Source organism: Amborella trichopoda, chromosome 12 (genome assembly GCF_054954075.1).
Source record: "Amborella trichopoda isolate Santa Cruz 75 chromosome 12, AtrichopodaSantaCruz75HAP2 v2.0, whole genome shotgun sequence".
Taxonomy (NCBI): domain Eukaryota; kingdom Viridiplantae; phylum Streptophyta; class Magnoliopsida; order Amborellales; family Amborellaceae; genus Amborella; species Amborella trichopoda.
The window spans coordinates 45,646,665-45,657,032 of NC_142347.1; the positions used below are offsets into that span (position 1 = coordinate 45,646,665).

Below are 10,368 nucleotides of genomic sequence, written 5' to 3' on the forward strand. Positions count from 1 at the left end.
CACTATACATTATGAACCTAGAGCACCCCTTCCTTGGTCAAGTGCGTTGCCACCATCAGTATAATTCATGGGAGTGGGCAGTGCAATGGCGCTGGCATCATCTTCAGAGGCTGAACTGCTACGCGGCGGAGTGCTTTCATCTCCACCAATTTCGATTTCTCTCGCACTCCTCTCCCTTGTAGGCAGAACTGACGAATGATCCCTCTTACTGAATCCTACAGCCACATCCTTAAACCTTCGCCACAGGCATTTTCTAGGTTCTGCAGTATCACTTACTCCGTTGTGATTTTTATTCCAATTGCAAATGGAGAATCGAATAAAAATAGCTCCAATGCAAGTCATTCCGATGATGAGGAATAAAACCCAGAAGCAATCCAAGCCAAGGCCCCTTGAGGCAGTTGAGGGGGAACTATGGTAGCCATACAGAGCCCTCTCTAAGGAAGTCATCTTGTCTCCTTCAGTTACGTTGAGGATTGCCTCAGAAATATCAGAAAGTAGTAATGAGTTTTTGGGGAGCACCTGGCACATAGAAAGAAAAGATCAGGCATAAGAACTATGTAAGTATTAAATTGAGAGGCATTTTAGCATATTATTGGGATTACTGTTTCAAAATTCGAATCGATGTGGTGGATTATCCACCCCACGAACTGTGTCAGATCGCAGGATCACCCGTTTTGATGGGTCTGAATTGTCGAACAAGAAAATTATTAAAAAAGAATAAGAGAGAAGAGAAATTAAAACACGGGCTCATGAGGTAGGGGATTTTAGGGACCTAAGAAAGAAAAAGAAAAAAGAAAAAAAAAATACGAAATGGGTAGAACGGGGTTTGGTCAGTTGGGCAATTGGGTTAGTACATATACCTTCCTAGAACAAGTTTGGTCTCAGCCGATTCTTAGTTCAAATAAGCTATTCTTGAGCTGGATTTCCAGGTTTTGAAACACTTAATGCGAGAAATCCTAAGGCCAGCATCGAGTGATAAAGTTAGACTGAAAGGACAAGGGAACCTCTTGCCTGAGATTAAATTACAAATAAACAATTAATCAATAGGAATTTCCATATCAAGAGAGTAAGGTAAGTCCCTGTTGGGAAAGATGATGATAGAAGACTTATTGGTCCCATGGGACCAAATTGTATAGGATGGGTTTTGGTAGACATCCTAGAGATGAATTCTGGGCCTCAAACTTCACAAGTCAATGATCACAACCTTATGAATTTCAAAAAAAAATGGATTTTGAATTTTATTTCAAACTTTGTTCTTAGACTGTTCATGATAATTTCATTTTATCTATACTGTTTTTTGAACTGCAAAATTATGGATCTAAAATGGAAAGGAGTGACTTGGAATATGTTTCAAGCCATTAAATACAAATCTCTAAGATAGATTTTTGGAAGAGAGCCACATTTAAACTTTTCCCACATTTAAACTTTTCCCAATAGTACATTTGGTTCACCAGCCATATAGAGAGATATTTGTGACATCAAAGCTCTCAAATAATATCTATTTATGGCTAAAAACTAATTTCCATTTCATAAAATGCTCAATAATTGTAGCTCCAAAATAAAAGTATAGGTCATCCATTTGATGGGCTATCAAACAATCGTTGCAACCTTGCTACGTCCATCCATCAAAAAGTGGTCCACAGTAAATTTTGAAATGAGCATTGGTTTGTACTTTTTAATTTTTGGGCTTCAAATCAATTTTTTTATTGTTAGATTGCTTGTATACATGATTTTATTTCATTCGAGAGTTTTGTGGCCAATCAAATCCCCCTAATGAGGTGTTTCGCTGGTGAGACCAAGTGTATAATATGCTTCGGCACACCACAAGATACTTAGGATTGATATCTAGTCATGCTTAATTTATAAAATTCCGGTGAGTGATTCATGTAAGGGCTCTGAAAATTTCAGGTAAAATACAAAATGTTTTATGCATAAATTATAAAAGAAATCCATTTTAAAAAAAAAAAATTCAAAATTGTATTTTTTTCAACTTGAATTTTGATTTTTTTTATTTTTTCATTAGTTGGGCAGTGCCGTACAAACCAAAAAGCTAAAAAAAATAAAAATTTGGGTTGACCGAAACGCAATTTTAAAAAATATAAAAAAAAAAGGTTGATCAACATTCTTTTCTCTTATAAGCGAAGCAGTTTTTATTTTACCAAAAATTTTAGGGTTCGTATCTAAATTACTCAATCTCAGTGGGTTTGTGTGCGAGAGAGAGAGAGACCAGTCATGCTAAAATCATAAAATTCCTGTGAACTGTCTATATGAGAGCGACCATTCATGCAAAAATCATGAAAGCCATGTGCAGGTGTGTGAGAGAGATAGAGAGACCAGTCATGCTAGAGTTATGAAATCGTGCAAGTGTATATGAGTGTGTGTAAGAGAGAGAATAACCATGCCAAAGTCATAAAATCCCTGTCCACGAGAGAAAGAGAGAGAACCCACAAAACCAAAGCCCCCAGTTCGGAAAGTCAGCCCGACCATGGTGAATTTGTCGTGATAGTAAGAGAGGAACACTTTGATAATGGGAGTAGAACCGACTATTGCTCCAACCGAACCATTGAATAGGGCCTCTGCATATTCATCAGCTGTGCAATAGGCCTTCAGTCTTGACTCTGGAAATCCCAAGTTCATCAAGGACCCCTTCACAAAAGAACCATTCTGATGTCCCACACACTCCCCATTCTTAAGCAATGTGTTCACATCAGTAACAGTGGGCTTTAACTGCTCCACAGTTAAAATGGAAGACAAGTTTGCCGTGTAACTACTGCTTAATATGAGCAGTAGAAATAACCATGTGATAAGTATAAACCGTGACAAATTGCTGGTTATGTGATCACCTGGTAAACAGGTTAAGTTAAACAGGTTAAGGAAATCATGGCCATACAACAGAGTCCTACAATAGGGAAACAAGCATCATAGAACTGTAGAATTATGCATTGATCTCTACAACTTGTAGGTCATGCTCGAGAAATAATTCATGAGGTCCCCTTTATCTGAATTTATTGTCCAAATAAACCCACCCTTTATCTGAATTTATTGTCCAAATAAACCCTGTGTCCCATCAAAATGCAATGGAACGCCTCCTTATTTTCCCTTTTCTTGGGGGTTGTAGTTTAGTAGTAAAGTAAGAATTGGGGGTTGTAGTTTAGTAGTAAAGTAAGAATCGAACTTGAGATGTAGTGCTGTTAATTATCAGTTACCAACCACTCAAGATTAAACCCGATTCCTCTATGGAACCCCTCTTATGGTAATGCTCCTAGTCATCAGATCTTGATCGGATGGTTGAATATGCATATCACTATTGAATTTTAATATTTTTTAATAAATTGATTTTAAGTTGAAAGTTGAGCCTTATATACTTGACACCATCATGCACAATATAAAAATATTTTAAAATTTTTAAAATGATTAAATTACCCCCATCATTTTCACGGGTAGTTTGATCATTTTAAGTTTTGAAAAAATATTTCTTTTAGATTTCTCTTGTGTGCCCCAATACAGCTGACACGCCGCTAAACTTCATCTTAAACCGATTTGTAGATAAAAATTAAAATTTAAATACTAACATACATTTCAACTATCTGATCATGATATGGTGGTTGGGAGGATAACCGGAACTGCTGTTCATTTCAAGTGACAACCTATTAGTTACCTATTAGTTGCCATTTTCTTAATCCTATTTCTTTAAAATGAATGGGGGCATTTTGTTATTATAAATGATAATGATGATATTTGCACTAAATGACAAAAGATATGTTTGTCATCTCGAGAAATGAATATTTAAAATATTTACTAAAAAACAAGGGCATTGTATAATAAATTGTAAACACCTTTTAAAAATTGTAGCCAAAAATAATTCTTAAAAGCCATGATTCTAAGTCCTAAGGACCACAATAATCCTAATGTGCCATGTTAGCGTAAGCATAGTTTAATTATCCCAAAGGGCCTTTCAAAACCCATCTCAAGCCATGAAAGTCTAAGGAGAAACATTACCAAAATGCCCTTATGCGGAACAGAGTGTCACGCACGGGCTGCGAGCCATACAGCATGTCGCGCACGGTCTGCAAGCCACACAGCATGTCGCTCGGTTGGATTGACCCAGGGTCATCCAAATTCTTTTCCAGATGAAATTTTAGATCAGTTTTATTATGAAAAAATCCGAAAATTGGTCATTCATGGATTAGGAAATTCGTTCAACCTGAACCTAAAGCTTATAAATACCTCTAAATTCCCAAAAAATCATTCAAAACATATCCTAGAAAATTAGATAAAAAAATACCTAGAAATATTGGAAAAACCCCATAAAATTAGAAAAGCCCTGTAGAAAACTAGACGATTATGACAAACGAAATTCAATTTTGCTTGCTTGTAGGCCTATATCCACCGTTCCTGTGATGGATGACCAGCAATCATTGAAAATAGTGAACTCGTTTTCTCCATTTTTCTTTGGGGGAGTTCACATTTTCTTTTCTTGATTTAGATCCGATATAAGTTCTATATGTGTGCAAACTTTGCGTTGCAACAAACCCCTCTAGCATTAATAAGCTTATGCCAGTATAAGCAGATGAACTTATGTAATTTTTCCCATATATGTATGTAGGGGAGCATGGTCTTAATGCTCAGCCAAAGTACTAAATCCAAATGCTCAGCCAAAGTACTAAATCCAGTTTAACTCCTGTAATTAGAAGAGAGAAAAAAAAGAAAAAGAAGAAAGCTATTCTGCTTGGTGTTGATTATAGATGATAAAGCGTTAAATTTGACAAAAAAAACATTATAAATTAGGATTGTGGAGTACTTACGATGTGCAAAAACGAGCATTGAGAAGGAGAAATAGAGAACGTTGCCCAATTGTTCTTTCCATGGCCGTCGAAAAGCAGTGTTTATCCCATGCTCCAAAACCCAAACCACAGAGGGAATGATGAAGAAGAAAACTGTGATTAGAAACCAAAGCTCCCAAGTTAATGGCTTCAAGAAAGCCAAAGCTTTGCTTCCGCTCTCCTTCTTCAGAGGTACTAACAATGAAATTCCTGATTCTGTATATGGGGGGGTGAAGTCCACATATTTCGATCTGTTCGCGTTAATGGTCACATCTCCCACCACGGCATCATACGTCTGCTACCGAAAAGCCATTGCATATTGATTAATTAAAAGGAAAACCAGCTTATAACGATAAAACAATTGAATAGAAACACTCAAAGATACCTTCGAAGTTCAAACTGTCTAAATACTAGAATTTTTCATGTGTTTCACATGAAATAATACACAAATAACTGGAAACATTTCAGTGAAAGTTTATAATTCAAAAACTGATGCATGAAGATGTGGAAGAAACAACAAAGAAGTATGAAACAAAGTTATGCATGCTTAAAGGATGAATATCATTTTTTACAATTGGGGAAAGTTTGCACAGTATATTGTTATTTAACAACTGTTTTCTATCATAATTATGCTTGTCAATTTTGATAGATTTCAAAATATGGGGTTTCCCCATTATTTCATAGAATGGCTATAAAACATGGGGGACAATGACATGTGTGGTAAGTTAACATAGAGACGGAGAATGAACCGTGATTATAGGATGATAAAGAAAAATATGAAGTGTAGTATAGAAGCAATTTGATATGGTTCAATAAAATATACTAATCTATCTAACTAAAGCAAGTGGATTGGAACAAGCTAACAGGATGAGCATCTAAACTGTCAGTCAGCTGAGTGTCTAAAAGATGGTTTAATAAATATTAGTACTGACCCAATTTTAATTAATCTTACATTAATTGGGAATTACCTTCTTTAGATCATTTCTAGTTTTGAGGGTGTAAGTTTGACACCACCAACCACTGAATATCTTCTTTTAGGGTGTTATTCAAAAGCTTAAGTCATTTTTCAAAATAGGTGTTAGGGGAGGCATCAGGGATGGCTTTTACATAAAATACAGTGGACCATTTTGATAAGAATATCTATTCTCTTAACATAGATAGACCTTTATCCCATGATCATTCCTCACATTTCATTGGTAGCTTACCCCAAGATAGACCTGATAAACCAATTCGTTATATGTCCCTGCACTTCTGCCTTCACCATCTTCAAATGGAACAAACTCATAAGGCAAGGCATAAGGCAGAGCCTCCACAACTGCAGTAAAAACATCAATCGAAAACCCCGTCACCTTTGTCTTATTGTTGCCTGGGTCCCGCTCCACCTTCACAAATTCCTTGAAACCAGACTTTACGGGAACGCCAATCTTCAACTTGGCGCCGTTTGTTGGAAACACCCAACCCTTCGGCACGGAAGTTGATTCCCCAGGCCAGATCACTGCTCTAAGATCTGCCATTGCTGCAGTGTAACCTTTTTCCCTTTGTAAGGTTTGTTTGTTGAGTGTGCGAGAGAGACCGAATTCTGGTGACCAGAACCCAATCTCTCTTGTTCCTTTCCCTACGATGTTGATTATTTGAAAGGTAGTGGCCTGCAGCTCTCCATTAATGAAACGGATATGGCCTGTTAAGCCCTGGAATTGTGTTTTTAGGATTGCCTTTAGGAGTCTTGGGCCTGCTAGTGAAATTCCTAGATTTGATAGTTCAGTAGAGTTTCCAGTCAATTTTATGGCACTTGCCTGCCAGTAATTCAGGGCTCTGGTGCCAGATTTCTCTACTGCGAGAGCCAGAGTCCAGGTAGCATCATATGCTCTTAAAGCAAAAACATTTAAATCAGGGAGTTCTATTTCATTGGGGTACACTTCTCTATGATTTCGCTTCCACCTAGCGGTGAAATTGTCCAAACGTTCTGATTTTTCTATGTACCCCGTCACCCCCAAGACCCCTTGCATTGAGTCTATGGTTGAACGATCCATCGAGTTCAAGAGACTGACCAGTCCATCTGTTATGATCCAAGCATAGTCCTCACTCATCATATCGATCATTTGAGCCATTTGGAATAAACGGGAGGCAAGAGGAGATGACATGTGTACTATGAAAACCCGAGTTTGCATGGTCATCAGTTTATAGAGCTCCTCCTTGATGAATTCATCAGAGGCAGAGGAGGGGAGAACTGTTCGCTGTTGAATTCGAGAACCGACATCCAAGACAGCATCACTTAAGTATGGAATGAAGCTGGCTCCGTACTCCGTGTCTTCATATATGGCTACTGCTTGTCTCCATTTGTAGGCTTCGAGGAGAGAGGCGATCGGCTTTGCTTGCGCCGAGTCGTTGAGAGTTGCTCTTACAAAATAAGGAGTGCTGGTGGAGGAGAAAGGAGAGGTTGCTGAGAAGGAGAGAATGGGGACATGAGATTTGTTTGCAAGATCAGCCAAAAACTTGGCCTCTGCTGATGTTTGTGGGCCAAGAATGGCTTGCACCTCCATATTCTTCATCAGGTCCAAAGCTGTGTGACACACAAGCAATGAATCAACATCAGGACACATAACAAAATGTTTCAAAAATAAGTTCATAGTGCATATACTCCTAAAAATTCCTTTTTCCTTCCCATTTTAGGGAAATTCCCTTGGTAATCTAGGAATATGTTTTGTTTTCTTCTTTCTTTCATTTTTTTTTCGATGAAGCTCATTTTGACAATATCTGGACTGCAAATTGAAATTTTATTTTTTTGTACTTCTAGATTGATTATTGGAATAAAATGAGTGCATGCAAAAAATTTGGGGTCACACAAATGCCACAAACATGGTTTTCTAGATGTGTGGTTTCATTATAGTACAATGTCACCATGACATGAGATCATTTCCCAAATATTAATTCATTACATACCCAGTTTCACTATAAATATTAATTTATGATTTACTTAATTTCTCTACAAGCAAAACTTCTTTTTATTTGTTGTACTTAGAAGTCGATATAAATAGGGAGAAAGACATATATCCCCTTTTCATAACTATTATTCCATATAAAACCCTTAGGTCCAAGGGATGCTGATGGATCTCTTCTAAGTTAAAAAATTGAATATTTAATCACCTCACTTATTCATTGTCCAAATTAAAACATTTATCCATATTCATTTTTAGTGGCCTTGTCACTAGAAAAGCTACTGCTCCCTCTTTCTCTTCATTACCCATATGTTTAAGTGAAATTTTGACAACCATTGGAACTTCACTTGCAGCTCTAGCGAAAGACTAAAGACCCCTTTACATAAAGTCAGTCGCAACTATGCAGGATGAAGACAGTACCCGGCATTACATACAACACCAAATGTTGACTAAAAGGAGTCCCAATGGTAGCACTTCCTTTTAAACACGCCGGTAGTCTTTGTCAAACTGGCGACACCTCTTTTTTTTTATATATATTTGGATCACTCTAGTGAATCCTTTTATCCCCTCTATTTTATTATTCTGCTCTGATAAAATTTATAAGTGTCCCGATCTCATCAAGATGCACCGGCAAATGCGAGAAGTTCTTTTTCCTTGAGTTTGAACCTCAGAGATATGTCACCAAATCGTCGGGTAATATATCCTAGACCCATGACCCCTTAAAAATAAGTCATGACAACAAAAAGATTTCGTAAGGAATTTTATAAAGAAATTTAACCTTACATAAAACATAGGAAAGAAACACTTTCCAACGGAAGACTTTAATCAAAATACAACATTATTTGTTGTATTATTGATTGAAGTCTCCATGAGTTAGTGGATCTAGCAATCACAATGGCCCAGTACAACATGATTACTCTAGTATAACGCCTATAAAAAGGCACCAACCAAGATAAAAGCTGGTGTAGAGGACAAACGCAAATAAACTGGCAGAAACAGAGATAAAAAAGGAACACAGTAGAAGGCCATTTGCATGCGAAGGACTTTGAATTCATTTTAAAGAAATAAATGGGGGTGCTTTGGTCATGAACTTAGTGTCTTGGACTGAAATCAAAGGGGCTTAAGGTGCAGACCGGGTGGCAAAGGATGGACTTGTTTCTCGGGGCAAGACTAAGGATACTCTATCTCTTGACAAGGTTAGAAACTTGTGATGTAGCGCTATGAAAACCCAGCTGCTACCGTCTTAACTCAAGCCTTGATTCTTAAAGATACTCTATCTCTCTCTTTCCAAATCTTTTCCAATTTCTTTTGATAGTTTATTTTTTTTCATTTAATATACATTCTCATACTTCAAGTAAAATACTTTATTTTCCCTATGCAACATTCCCATGCATATTGAAGTATACCAAGTCGGGTATAAGTTAACACTCCTAATTTTTTTTAAATACAGATGTCAATATTTTCAAGAAAAAAATGGTTCAGCTCAAGAATGCCAATCCGGACCAGTTTTGATGATGGGCAATACTGGTCACGGATACATTTGTCTGTGTGTGTGAGAGAGAGTGTGAGAGATAGAAAGAGAGCGTATATGCAACAGAGAGAGATAGCATGTGTGTTCTAGAGAGAGACATAGGATGAGAGAGAGAGAGAGAGAGAGTACCAGCTGAAGCTGCCCCAACAACATCTAGATCTGAATCTCGAATATACAAAGATAGTCTAGTGAAGTAGTTTGGATGGTCCATGTAGAAATCGTGGAGGGCCATACTTATGCACGTGTTGGCCACCCTCCCAACCCATGAATCAAAACCAAGGACCACCCCTACATTAACTGATTCTGATCTTGATTCCGATACCGCACAAATGCATAGCCACAAAGGAATAAGCCTCACAACAAAACAACTGCCCATCTCTCACTTTTAAGCTCAGCTCACTCAAAGCCTAGGCCCCCTTTAAGTAGCAGAGAAAATATAGGAAATACTAAGCGATGATGATCTCATGTATTCTCCATTTCCGATATTGCTAGTTCACTCTTTTTGGTTTTTTTTTTTTTTTTTTTTTAGGAATTCAGCCTAGGACGTAGCATTGCAAATAATCAAGCATTGACCAAATAAGCCCCGGCTCTTAAATCGTCAAGTGTTGACCAATTAAGCCCCAGCTCTTTTTGATATTAGAAGTTTACTTTCTTTTTAAAATATAAAGCCTATTTGGCATTTTGGACAGAATTCTTCAAACCCTTAACCACTCTTACCTAAACGGATATGTCTACCACTAAATCAAAATTTAGGAGGAAACTTTCAGTAAGTTCTAGCCTTCTAGGCACCATTTTGTCTGTGTTTAGAAGAGTGAACACTAACTACGTCCCCCTAGGAGCATATATATTGTACACTTAGTCCCTTGAGTCAAAGAGCTACTTGGAATGGTTTTTTTATCTGAAATTTTGAGATCTACCTAAAAATCACTATATGATTAGTTTTCCCAAAAAGTAAATATATTTCTAACTATTCAACACTTAGAGCTCACCTTAAAAAATTGGGCGATGTATGTTCGAACGCACCACATTAATTTTTTCAACACATCTATTTGGAAAGAAAAAAAAAAAAAAATTGAGG

General features: G+C 37.1%; 1 protein-coding gene across 1 annotated transcript; it reads right to left on the minus strand.

Annotated features, from left to right (window-relative positions):
* Nucleotides 1-9: 9 nt before the first annotated feature.
* On the minus strand, nucleotides 10-9,816 carry LOC18435451 (glutamate receptor 2.1). Its single transcript, XM_006845496.3, has 5 exons — nucleotides 9,420-9,816; nucleotides 6,029-7,383; nucleotides 4,806-5,118; nucleotides 2,398-2,843; nucleotides 10-519 (listed from the first exon to the last, which is right to left on the minus strand). The coding sequence occupies exons 1-5, from the start codon at nucleotides 9,664-9,666 to the stop codon at nucleotides 10-12; spliced, it is 2,871 nt and encodes a 956-aa protein (XP_006845559.2). The 5' UTR covers nucleotides 9,667-9,816.
* Between the last annotated feature and the right edge of the window lie 552 nt (nucleotides 9,817-10,368).

What these genes read in the sequence shown, in the direction of transcription:
- LOC18435451 (XM_006845496.3), bottom strand. Translation starts at nt 9,666, where the DNA reads ATGGGCAGTTGTTTTGTTGTGAGGCTTATTCCTTTGTGGCTATGCATT. An exon ending in TGTTGGGGCAGCTTCAGCTG is followed by an intron (nt 7,384 to 9,419) that starts GTACTCTCTCTC and finishes TGTGTCACACAG; the next exon opens with CTTTGGACCTGATGAAGAAT. An exon ending in GATTTTATGACTTTGGCATG is followed by an intron (nt 520 to 2,397) that starts GTTATTCTCTCT and finishes TCTATGTGCCAG; the next exon opens with GTGCTCCCCAAAAACTCATT.